Source organism: Saccostrea cucullata, unplaced genomic scaffold, assembly GCF_032062105.1.
Source record: "Saccostrea cucullata isolate Sc308-1 unplaced genomic scaffold, CSIRO_AGI_Scuc_v1 ctg8, whole genome shotgun sequence".
Lineage (NCBI taxonomy): Eukaryota > Metazoa > Mollusca > Bivalvia > Ostreida > Ostreidae > Saccostrea > Saccostrea cuccullata.
Genome location: NW_026940997.1, coordinates 1266836 through 1280737, shown reverse-complemented (window position 1 = coordinate 1280737; position 13902 = coordinate 1266836). Strand labels below are relative to the sequence as shown.

The window sequence follows — 13902 nt, the reverse complement described above, 5'->3', positions numbered from 1 at the left end:
CGAGGTATAAGCCTTATATTATGAAAATAATTCATGTTAAAGGTGCATATTCTCTAAAATCATTATCTTGAGTTTTAAAAGTCAATGTTCTAAAAGGTAATTTGTTTACATGTACAAATCTTATGATGTTAAATGTGTATGATTCTATCATAGGTATTTACAAATTAATTAATCAAACTTTCTTTGATACTATTTTGTTGAAATGTTCAAATTGACTTCTTACAGATAAGTATTTTTCTAGGTACTTTGCACATTTTCAATACTTGTCATGGTTTTGTCGAAATGCAGCGCCGAAAAATGACAAAACTGCATAAAGAAATCATGTGAAAGGAAAGGATAATAAAGTATTGTTTATCTTTCAACATAGTAAATTGTAAATATTGAAAAGAATTTTTTTTTTTACATTTATGATCTGAAACTTTGAAATTTTGCAGTGGTAGGTAACTTTCATGATGCTACATTTCAGGAAGTTAACCTGAAAAAATGTCAACTTTTTACAAGAAAGCAGTCGAACAGATGAGAAATACTTCTATCATCTTGCGCCTTAGTGTCATGTTAATGTACAGAAAATACAGAAAATACATGAACTGCACTGTTTCTGTATGAAGGCAAGGCAAAAGTATGCTTTAAAATGAATGGATACAAAGACGGTTGCATTTGAAGAGAAACCATGAAAAAACGATTTGAAAACTCTCATGATATATCATCAAAGAGCATATAAAAATCCTACCAATTTTTATGTGTGAATTGTGTTTAAAGTAATGGAATATGAGCAAAATTAAGTTATAAATCATTTTTAAAATATATTTTGTTGTCACCTTACACAATTTTGCTTTATGACAATGTGACCATAATTTGTGCGAAAAACCACGTGAGTTTAAAAAGTTGGTTGAGCTGTAATGCTTTGAAATCTGCACTTTGGTATTATCAACAACATGATGAAATAAAATTTATAAAATTTCCAAAATTCTGAAAGATGTGGCCACAGGGTCAGTGTTTCCTGTGGGATGGGGTGCACAACTGATCAAGTGAAAATGCATTTTCTCTTTGTTACTCTGATCTACCTCTGGGTATTAAGTAACCAAAGTAAGCATGCTGAGTGTATAATTATGATAAGCAATGGTGCCTCTTTCAAAATTGTGTCAGAATTCCATGGCCTCTTGTTTAAAACATGAATCAAATTAAAATTTTTGGAAAGTTGTTGCATGATACTCAGGTGACCTATAAGGCCCATGGGCCTCTTGTCAAAAACTAATTTCAAATTCATGATCCATTTTAAATGTTAACATATTGATTTAGTTTACTTGACAAACATACACACAATTTACAAACTTAAACTTAAAGTGAGACTTGACCCAGATGGCTAATACACTAGGAATCAAAGATGCCAGGTTCTAAAGAAACAGAGATATGTGAAAACCTTTCTGACTATATCCCATCATAATGCTTTTATTGTTGTTCATTGATCGATTGTTTTACCCTCAATCGATAATTTTTCATTCATATGTGGACGTCGCCATATATACACTCAAAGTCAATAAAATGGTGCAAACAATGTCGCTGGGGTGTAAAGCGTAAAAATCAGTGAGATGTCTAAGAAAGTATTCTTTAAATGACTCGATGAATATGTAAACTATTAAACAATTATACAAAAATGAAGTGAACAATTCATACTGAGATATTAGATTTGGAATTTAGTGACTTTTTGAAACGTACGTTACTGTCGCCAACCCTGATAAGTTACACTAAAGTGATAATCTTTGACAAAATATCAGTTGAATCTTGAATAACTTGTCATCTATCTTCAAAACTGTTATTTATGAAATGATTGAATTAAATTATAGAGTACAATCATTGATTTTTTCCAATCTCTGATTGAATATCCCTATGTCGCCAAATATAAAATAAAAACTGACTGTCCTATTCAAGTATGGTTATATATCCAAAATATTATGCCCTTGCTGTTCGAATACTTTTATTTTGATGCAATCTATTAGTAAATTATAAATAAATTGCATAAAACATTGTATCAGTTTACAGTACTTCGAAATTACATTCCATCTGCCAAAATTACTTGCGTATGGATAGTCATGAAACATACGTTATATTCATTAAATAGACTACGTAGGAGCAATATACTGATTAAACAAGTGGTACAATTTTACTGTCCAAGAAACGTAATCCTTACACTGATAATAATTTAATCATGTATTATTGTTGGCTACCTAACAGGGAGAAAATCGACCAATGTAACAACCGTTACCGAAACATTCGTTACCAGACCTCTTAAAAATGAAATAATTCTCGGGTTCGAGCGCCTCGAGCCTCCTCCGGATGTCAGAATAAGTTTACTGGCGCGAAATATTTGAGCATGTGAATGAGCTGAACATTTTTTTAAAAAGTTTTCTTTCGCTGGAGACAGGGCTGGTAAGTTTTATGTTCTAGAATGCAGTAATAATGAATTAAATCAAACGAATTCATATGTGACTGTTAATATATATATATCATAAATGACAAAAACTATACAAACAATTTCGTTGTTTACCTGGATTTCCTCTGTTTCTTATTATAAGTGTTGAAACCTTCGTTACTTAAGGTAACGTATGTAACGAAAATTTTCTCAAACTATATATGTAAATTTTGAAACTGTTAAGTAAACTTTTTTATGATAAACTTATTTAAATGTAAACTTTATAATTAGCCTGTATTATTTAAAGCAGAATTTCAAATATTTCATAATCAATACATTTCTGCGGCAGTTCTGTTAAACATACAAATTAATTCTAAAGAAAAAAAATAGTTTTAATGTTGATTTTTTTTATTTGAATCATGATACCAGGTAAATTAAAGCTTGATTTGTTTTTTGTTTTTAAATATACCAAAAAGGGTTTATTTCTTACCTTTCATAGTGTTAAACGTACGTTTCATTCTAAGTAACGTATGTTTCAATATTTTGTTTTAAATAGTTTTAAAACCTGAATGGCCTTGACACGAGCAGAAATTCAAAGGAACTACAGACAAAGAAAGAAAGAAAAGGAAGGAGAGAAATATCTTGAAAAAGAGAGACAAAGACAACGAAGAAACTATATTCCAGTAACTTTACTATCATCCTCTGCTCGAAAGAAAAGAAACAAAAAAATAGGAGAAAGAGTTCGGAGACATAGGACGAATAAGAAGGAAAGACAGGAACTACCCTTACAGGAAGATGATGCTATAGAAATTCTACCCGAATCAAGTGGATATGAAAGTATGAGCTAGTGTTAGTAATGAAAGAGCATTATTGCAAGTTAGACTGCCCATCATATCTGCAAAGAGAAATGGACCAAAGAAATGTCTTAGTAAAGCTTTGTCGAAAGCCCATAGGGAAATAAAAAAATTGAAATCAGACAATGACAACCTACAAAGAAAGGTAAAGACAATTCAAAGACGAGTGCAGAGAATGAAGAACAAACAGGCCCCTTCAACTCCAAAGAGCAAAACTGATAAAATGATGAAGGAGCATGGATTACATCATTTACATGGGAGGATAAAAAATGTACGAAAACAACTATTGATGAGCAATGTTATTATAGATGAAGTAAATAGAAAGATGAAAGATAAAAAAGCTGGCAAGAAGAAGATTGTGTATGGACAAGTTGTTGGCAATCTTCTTAAAAAGTATAGATGCATGTCTAAGCTAAGTAAAGCAACAGGTTTGCATAGAAACGTTCTTTCTAGAGCAATTAAGAGAGGTGTAGACTTTACAAAGCAAAGACGATTGCGAACACTTGCTAAGTATCGAGAAGACATAATTCAATTTTTGGAAAGGGAGGATAACAGCAGATGTCAGCCGGGGAAGCAAGATGCAGTGAAATGTGGAAGTGAGCGTCTTCAAACTAGAGTATTGATCAGAAAAACCAGAAATCGCAGTTTCCTTGTCTACTTTTAGGAGAGCTAGACCGAAATATATTCTCCCTACAACATTTCTCAGCAGAAACACTTGTCTTTGTACAAAGCATCAAAATTTTGTATTTAAGCTGAAGATGCTGAAAAAAAGAAGGAATGGAGGTATCCACAAACCCTGAGGAGTATGTTCGTAAAAATGTAGCAGTGGATACAGGTAAGCTCCCAGAAGTCACATTTTCGTTGTGGAAAAGAGTGCAGCTTGTAAATGGAAAGAAGAAGATGAAAATTGTGCAAGAGACAATGAAAAGTGTTGATTTTCCCATATTATGGGAAAAGGAAGAGAATGATTTCAAAGAACATGTATTCAAAATTAAAACACAATATGCACAGCTTCGTCAACTTAAAGAAAACCTACCAGAGAAGGAAATTCTTCTTCATATGGACTTTGCGGAAAATTATAGCTGTAAAACGGCAGATGAAATACAGAATTCACACTACACCCTATTGTGATTGATTGATTGATTGTTTACTGTTTTACGCTGTAAAACGGCAGATGAAATACCACACCTGCTGTGACACGGGGCCTCGGTTTATACGGTCTCATCCGGTCGCCTTTTACGACAAGCAGGGGGTCAGGTCACACTACACCCTATTGTGGTGTATTTTAAGGATCCAGTGACCAAACGCTTAGCTCATCGTAGCTATGTTGCTGTCTCAGACTGCATGCAACACTCTTCTTCTACTGTGTTAGCCATCCTTGATGCTTTTTACGGTTTGAATCTTGACGAGTGTGCTGGTGTTGAGCATGTTCATTACTGGACAGATTCTCCAACAAGCCAGTACAGAAACAGGTATATTTTTGAGGCAATTCTAACTCACAAAGAGAAGTATGGATCAAATGCGACCTGGAACTACTTTGAAACCGGCCACGGCAAGGGACCTTGTGATGGGGTCGGCGGGACTGTAAAGAGAATGGCTGATGAAGCTGTCAACTCATCTAGGGTTTCAATACAGGATCCAGAAGAATTTATGACATAGGCAAAACAATAAAGCATGAAAGGAGTTCATTTTTTCTTCGTCAGAAAAGAAGACTGTGAGAAAAAATTTGATGAAACAAAGAGATGCAAACTCAAACCTGTAAAGGGAACAATGAATCTCCATGCTTGCAAGAGAGACATGAACTTGCTGGTCACTTCCCAGACCTCTTGTTACTGCGAAAGTTGCTTAAAGCACCTTCATTGTGAAAACTGGTCAATTACGTCAGCATATGATGATCAAAGAAGCGAAGAATCCACAGTCAGCGCAAACAGTGACACACTCAATAATCACATGCCATCGTTGGAAACAATAAATAGTACTACAACAACTGATGTGGCTGACTCTATTGCACTTCCCCAACAATACGAAGTTGGCACTTTTGTCGTTGCTATGTATGAAGGGAAATGGTATGTCGGACAAATCATGTCAATTGATGAAAGTGATGAAGAAATTGAGATCAGTTTCATGGAGCAGAAGAAAAATTTCTTCCAGTGGCCGAGAACAGAAGATAAGATATGGGTCAATCCGTCCGACGTCGTTTGCCAAATAAGCCCCTTAAAACCATGCGGAAAATCTAAGAGGATGTACAAAATGGACATTGAAGATCGAAACAATGTTGATAAGCTTTTAACACAGTAGAGTTATCGCCCTTCAGAAAAGTGTAACATGCGTTACTATTGTTATAAATCATGTTGAACTTTCATTTTATTGGAACAATAGCTGATTTGAATTTAGCTTGTGTTTCATATTTGAACTGTTTGTTTTCTGCAATTTAGTCAGGATGATGTTATATATCTTTTGTTGAGTTCTTTCAAGATACGAAACATACGTTATGTTACGTAAAACATACGTGACCCTTAAAATGCACACGTGTACTGCTTATTGGAGTTTTAATTTGATGTTGAAATGATTTTAGGATAAATGTCTTTAGCAAAACTGTTCTTTAAATTGTTTGCAGTTCTAATAAAAAGGTCTACACAGACAATTCTACATTAATTTCTTTTTTGTTAGAAAAGTATATTTCACTTCAAGAAAATGTGAAAAGAAGATAAATGACGCTGCTCAAAATAATGTTTTATTTTCATATTATCAATAATACGACACAATCAGAACTAGGATTGCATTTCACAAAAAGACCCATTTTACTCAATTTAATCTATAAAATTTTATAAATTCTAGTGAAACATTCGTTACATTTGAATGGTAATATACTTGAAAGTGTAAATAAGAACTAATTCACAATTTAAGAACAAAATTATATGTAAAGTTTCTCTAGACTAGCTATCTTTTTATTTTGAACCAATATTTATACTGGATAGTTGTTATATTTCTTGTGGCGTATTTCCAAATCTTACAACTTGATGATATGTTATATTTATTTTGAGAACAAAAAATAGGACAACATTAAAACTGCATCAATTCATAAAAGGCGTAGTGACAGTTAAAATACTTTGTCTTATCACGAAAGTACATATACTGATTTGCTTTTGTCATTGAAAATTTCTTACGATCTTATACTTTATTCAACCTAAAATTTTCAATGAAAACTGGTGCATAAGACGTAACGTACGTTTCTCAGCAAATATTGTTCACTAATACACCTCTACTTCAAACTGCTGTAGTTTTTTAACCCCGAAACTTAACTTAAAAAAACTTTGGGAATACAAACTTGAGATTTTGAATTATTCGAAAATGTTATTAGCATACTGATAATCAAAAGTCGAATTTTAAAGAAAAAAAATATTGAATTGTACCATTTTATTGACTTTGAGTGGAAAATTTATCTTTTGTGGTGTTTAAGAATTGGCTTGAATTTAAAGTGATTCATCACATCTACTGAGTGCACATTGTCATGTTGATCAACTGACTACAAGTATCCAGTCTGGTAATCTGATTTTAAATATTAGTTGGTTCTAAAATGGCGAGCGAAGCGAGCCAAAAAAATATAAATGAAAATTCTGAGGTTACATTATACGGAAATAAAAAGGTATTTTCACAATATTTAAATATCATAAGTCAAGGTCAGATTATTTATTTTCTTTGCAGAGGAGGACAGATTATTTATTTTCAACATTTTCAGGGACAGATTATTTATTTCCAAAATCTGCAATGGTGCTGTTCGACTTGACTTCGACAATGACTCCCATATGTCTGATCAGGATTACATCAATCTTACGGGTTTAGACAGAACACAATTTAACGAGGTTGTCAGCCACAGTCAAGATATAAAGACTAGTATTAGAACCTGCATTGCTGTGTTGCTCGTCAAACTTAGATGTGGCCTTGAAAACAAGATCATGTGTACCCTTTTCAACATGAACAAGTGGCAGGTACCGTAATACATGTATATTTAATCTGATACTGAAAAATGAATCAATGATCTTATAAAATTATGAAGATACTTAAGAAATCATTTACAAGTAATGAAATTATAAATGCTCTTACTCTGAATTTTAGATTCGTCGTGCTATATCATCTGCCCGGAGGGCATTATTAAAAGATTTTGTCCCTCAAAATCTTGGATTTGGCCATGTGACTAGAGAAGACGTAATATCTAACCACACTAGACCATTGGCGAAAGAGCTTTTTCCCCTGGTTACGAACAAGACCCATCTGCCCTACTTGTTCTTGACGGGACGTACATTTATATACAGAAATCATCTAACTTTAGATTTTCAAGGCGCTCCTTCAGCATGCACAAGCACAGGCCATTAGTAAAACCAATGATGGTAGTAACTACGTCAGGATACGTGGTATCTGTCCTGGGGCCGTACCTCGCCGACTCGAAGAACAACGATGCCGGAATCTTAAATCACATAATCCGGAACAACACCGAAGAAATGCGAGACTGGCTGCAGGATGGTGACACATTCATCGTAGATCGTGGATTCCGGGATAGTTCCGAGGTGCTTGGCGATATTGGTATCAACATGGAAATGCCTTGCTTTATGCAGAGGGGTACATCTCAACACACCACACAGGAAGCTAACCAATCACGCTTAATAACTAAGGTATTTTTACTATTTTACTTTAAATTTCATGTGCATTTGTACATTGTACTTGTCTTCTAGTACTTCTGAAATATTTCATGTTGTCATTATAAAAATGGGTGCATTGTTTAAATAATTAATTTCAAATCAATTTTTTATAGGTAAGGTGGGTTGTCGAATCGGCCAATGCGAGGTTGAAGAGATGGAAATATCTGAATCATGTCATACCAAATACACAGATTCCCTTTATTGGAGACTACGTAAGGATCGTGTGTGCCCTGTGCAACAGATTTACTTCCGTCTTAAGTTCTGGCAATGCGGAAGAGGATAAGGCCATTGCCTTAAAAATGCTGCATCTCTCTAAGCGGACAAACGAGCTACAGGAATTTGTAGAAAGTAATGGACTGTCAAACAGGACATATTCATGGCAAAAAATTGACGCAGCCGGCTTTGCGCAAGACTTCCCTAAACTGTCTGATTCCGAAATTCGCCAGTTAACGCTAGGAGTGTACCAAGTAAAGATGGCAAAAGCATACACCCAGGAACACTTACAGGATGACGGTACATACGAAATCCTTGTGAACGAGGACCTGGATGGTATTATTGGAGCCAAAATTCAGAGTCGTCAATTCAGTTCCAAAAAATACTCCTGTTGGGTAAATTACGAAGATGGCGTTGTGGTCTCATGGTACTGTAAGTGTAAAGCCGGCGCACGCATTGTTGGTTGCTGCGCACATATAACAAGCGTGATCTGGTTTCTATCGTATGCCCGACATCAGGATAAGCCCGTGCAAGGAGTGCGTGATTGGTCAGAACACCTCGAGGACGCAGCTCGCGTGATCGACGATTCTGACAGCGGCGAGGAGAGCTCAACCGAAGAATAGATTGTCTACAAGCTAGTTACATGTATTTTCTGGAAGTGATATTTTTCACATTTATCGATGTTAATTATCATTGAAACAGAAATATTCAACAGAAATACATAAAATACTTAGTACATGTATCATTATTTTCACGATATAGATCGTTTATACGTTTTATACGTTACTGCAGCGTAATTCCTGTTGATTTTGGAATAAATAAATGTCTTGTGTTGCAGATTCGAGCAAAGATTTTTATAATGTTTATTTATTCATGATTATTAAAAAAAAAATTTCTATTTATAATTGTGTTGTTTCCTTCTTTATTTTACATTGGTTAAAACGAAACGAATTGTGTTATTCTGATATGTGTAGGGATTTATCACAGCACCTTTACAATTGACGTGTATAACGTCAACGCTAAAATGGTGACGTTAACTTCAAAACAACAGCATTTCCAGGCATTTATTTTTATAATATTTAAAAAATAAACATATACTGTTATATATTATCTAAAAGGAAATTTATTTAGCTTTCCTCCTCGACAATTAAAAGTAAATTTCAACACGCGGCATTTAAGGGGGATGTCCGGCCACCTTTAGTGCAGTGAGAACAAAATGTAAACATTACTTCAAATGGCTAAAATACATTATATATTATGATCGAATTTTAAGTCCTTATGATAAAGATACAATAAATATGCATAACTGAATGCATGTTGTTTATATATAATCTATACTTTTGCAGAAAAATGCTTTTGATATGCTCCTTGGAACTGCGCAGCTACAGAATTAAGCAGAGTCTTAAAAAATCCAAAAAATTATGCAAACTGTGCATTAATGTTCTCTCTACAACCATTTGTTGAGAAAATTTCTAAATGTTGGACCTTTAAATGATAAATTCAAGTTCAAATCAAGGTACCGTTGTCTTCAAAAGGAGTGTGAAGAACCATGAAAGTAGTTCATGGATAGCAGCACGTGGTCTATTTTTAGCACAGAATTTTGTTTATGTTCTCCTTCGTTTCACTCATCCGAACATAAAATATTTCTATTCTAAGTACTTAGAAAATAAATAACAGAACGCAGATATAAAGTATGTTGAGCGCCTATCAACCAGTTTATTCGCATATATGTACAATTAACACGCGACTTTAAGTAGCGATGCACTGGATGATGACCCCAAGAAATATATCCAAAATTCCAAATACAATCTATCTGCAAAATACAATGAAACATGTCTTAGTTATACATTATATATATATATATATCTATATGTAATTCAAAAAAAGCGTGTTCGAAATCTGGTTGATTATTGCTCGTCGATGACCGCTTTACGCCTGACCAACTTCTTATATACTATGACCAAACAACTACCCTTATTTGTGCTTACGCGTATAAATTAATCCCCACATACAACTAATAGAAAATGATTTATGTTCTCCTTCGTTTCACTCATCCGAACATAAAATATTTCTATTCTAAGTACTTAGAAAATAAATAACAGAACACAGATATAAAGTATGTTGAGCGCCTATCAACCAGTTCGAATACAAAGGTTGGGTATATCATTAATCTACAAAAGAAATTAAAGAATTCATAATATAAGATTCAAAGTAACAGCGAGTTTGTTATTTAAACTATCTGAAATGTAACCATCTTTAGCATTCTCCGAACGCCATCTGCCATGAGCTTTAAAAAGTCTATCCTGAAAATTGTTATTAACTGCTGTAGTTGCTCCACCACTTCTCAAACTATGTAAACCATAATCTTTAAAATCTACACACACACTTTTAACTTATAACTTATAAACATTGTCCTTTTTGAAAAATGTAACCGCTCTAAAAATAAAATCGTTAGACTGAAAAGTGAGACAAGCTATTATAGATATGTATTTTTCAAGATAAGAAACAGGACAATGTTTATTACCTGATTTCGCAATAACAAACATATTACCTTGCCTGAAAATATCTGTTTTGCTTTTTTTTTTTTTTAAACTCTAATTTCAACATGTGAACCTGATTCATGAGACTAAATGTCACACATTCGAATATGCACAATTTCATCATATCTTAAGAAACCTGCATAACCTAATAACAACATACATACCAATCTCGAATGATATAAATTTTCTAACTGCGGAAATTTATCCATTATTTTATCTAAAATCTCAGGTGTAATAGTTTTCTTATTAACTACAGGTTTCGATAACAATCTCTTCCCTCCTTCTAAAATCAAATTTACAAGGTTGTCTGCACATGGATTATTACAAAGATTAATATGATGTGCCCATTGAATTCTATGATATGCCGCATTAATGACTGCAACTGAAGACTGCTTTTGTATAAGATAAGACAAATAAACTAACAGAAGATGGTGTAGCAGGTAATACAAGAAATTAAAATTTTGCGCACCAGGACTTAAACTGAAAAAAAATAGCTCTGTATTTTTTAAACGTGTTATCACTTTTACTGTGCATTACTATATCATTCATTTTGAGTACCGTGTCCTTGAGTCTAGGATCTTGAATCTTTTTAATTTCTTTCCAATGCGAGAAACTACATGTGAGCTGAAATTAAAAAAAAAATAAAATTACTTCATATTAAATATATATACATTTAAGTCTCTTGATAAACATTTCAGCCCGTTCTTGATCAAATCTCATAAGCACATCTGTAATCTTAATCATAATGCTTCATTAACAATTATAAGCAACATAATATAAAATTTATTCACAATTGCCCCATCCGGGCTTCATCACAATTGCCCCATCCGGGCTTCATTAAAATTGCCCCATCCGGGCTTCATCACAATTGCCCCATCCGGGCTTCATCACAATTGCCCCATCCGGGCTTCATCACAATTGCCCCATCCGGGCTTTTTTTTTTTTTTTTTTTTTTTTTTATTTTATTTTATTTTTTAACATTACAAAAGCCCCATAAAGACTAACATACATTCATTATCATTGTCTGTTATAACATAGCATAAACACAAAATTCAACAATCAGAACAGTCTATATAAAGCACAATAACATTACTCTGAAACTGCGTTTCAGCAAACACACTCTCTGCATGAGATCCTTTCCTGAAAAAGTTTCGAGGCTTGTGATATTCAAGCCATTCTTTAACAAAATTTTGAAAATTTCCAGAAAACGGCTTAACTAATAAAGGCCAAAAAGGTGCAGACTGCCATTTAGGAATAAGAGTACCTCTTGCTTTGCACAAAATCAATTGTTTAATCACTTTTATAATCAGATTAACAGGAGGTACTATCCAATTATTACCTATAGACCAATCAAACCCAAAAGCATCTACACCTGATGTTCCAGGATTCCAAACTCTGGAATAAAATTTTTCTACTTTCTTACTTTTAAAGTCTGCAAATAAATCATTATCAAATGCCCCCATTTTTTTTTTTTTTTTTTTTTTTAAAACTGGAAAATGTGATCACCCACTGACCAATCATCAAAATCAAAAATCTTACTGTACACATCTGCAATTTCATTCATCCAGGATAAGCACGTGTTGTTCTGTCGTAAGGCTTCTTGTTGGTGCTTCTTTTCTTTGCTCTGAAAAATAGCTTGTCGAAGCTTAGTAGCATCGTCAGCGTCGTCAGTAATAGGATCATCTTCATACTCTTGTACAACGTCCCAACCATATTTATCCGCTATGCGAACAATTTTGTTCCTTTTATTCAAATGAGTTATAGTAGAATTCAAAATTTCTTTAGCCGTTTCTAATCTGTTATTTTCCAACAGGTTTAATACTTTTCTAATGTCAGTTTCTCTTTCTGCATTAAATTCAAACTGAATTTTATTGCCTTGATATCTAAAGTCAGGTACCTTTTTTTCTGTTGACTTCTGGGCTAAACTCAACTCGCTGACGATTTCTTGCTTTTGCCGTCTAAGCGCCCTATCTAATTTGTCTGTAAAAATATCCAGTGCATCTTGAGTAGTGAATTCATCTTGCGAATTTTGTGTTAAGCCAGGTCGTCCACTTAGGCCAATTTGAGGCGCAGCATGTATAACCCGCTCCTCGTGACTAGAATTTGACTCGTTCATTCCAGGTAAAGCGTGTTCGAAATCTGGTTGATTATTGCTCGTCGATGACCGCTTTACGCCTGACCAACTTCTTATATACTATGACCAAACAACTACCCTTATTTGTGCTTACGCGTATAAATTAATCCCCACATACAACTAATAGAAAATGATTTTCCAGACCTCTTCTTAATATGGAGGGACATAACAATTTTAAATGTAGAAGAAAATTACAGTTGCAAAATATTTCGAATAATATGAACACTTTTAAAAGAGGAAAGGTGTTATAGTGTGGCTTGAAGTATTTAGTATTATTATCGAACAGTTGTTAAATAGTGTACGTATTGATATAAAAAAATCTTAAACTCTTTGATTCCAGGTAAGGTTAGGAAAAATGAGCACCATCAAAGTTAAAAATTAAGAGTTTGTAAGTTTGCCACAGATAACTTATATTATCTATCAAAATTTTAATTATCACCAATGAAACAAAAAGAAATTAGACACATAAAATTGATACGAATGACCTTGTTTTAGTACCTACTAGTACGAAGGGTGATCAAAAATTTCGCAAACTATCTATATATCTACAAAACCGCAATTCAGATTAGAAACATAACCAAACGCAAGTTCTATAAATAGCATATGCTGAAGTTTTGCTCCTTGTTTGTGTCGTCACAATCTGAAAATGACGTCATTATGCCGGTACTTGTGACGAAAAATGGTTGTCTCAGTGGAACTCGTTCAACAAACGACTATAATATTAATGGTACATGTATATCTTAGAAATGTCTTTGAAATAGCGTATAAGAATTTCTTCACAGTTTATTAAGACAAATGGCTTCCTATAATTTTAATCAATGATTGGATAGATCGTTTTAATGAAGGAAGGCAAATGGTTAAATATGATACTTGTTATGTTGCCCGGTGAAAGCAAGATTGAAAAGGGGTGTGTTTTTACTTAAATATGCTATCAAAAAATGAAGACCTCCAATTTACACTTTGAAAAATACTTGAATATTTTAACAATTATATAACTATCAAATACCTAAGATATCGTTTACTTTTTGATCACCTCTCGTATACTGTGTCAAAT

General features: G+C 33.5%; 1 protein-coding gene across 1 annotated transcript; it reads left to right on the top strand.

Moving 5' to 3' along the window:
* Positions 1–7390: 7390 nt before the first annotated feature.
* LOC134256852 (uncharacterized) lies at positions 7391–8797 on the top strand. Its single transcript, XM_062739519.1, has 2 exons — positions 7391–7934; positions 8075–8797. The coding sequence occupies exons 1-2, from the start codon at positions 7617–7619 to the stop codon at positions 8795–8797; spliced, it is 1041 nt and encodes a 346-aa protein (XP_062595503.1). The 5' UTR covers positions 7391–7616.
* Positions 8798–13902: the final 5105 nt, after the last annotated feature.

Coding starts and splice junctions, on each gene's coding strand:
- LOC134256852 (XM_062739519.1), top strand. CDS start 7,617: ATGCACAAGCACAGGCCATTAGTAAAACCAATGATGGTAGTAACTACG. Junction 7,935..8,074: donor AATCACGCTTAATAACTAAG/GTATTTTTACTA, acceptor AATTTTTTATAG/GTAAGGTGGGTTGTCGAATC.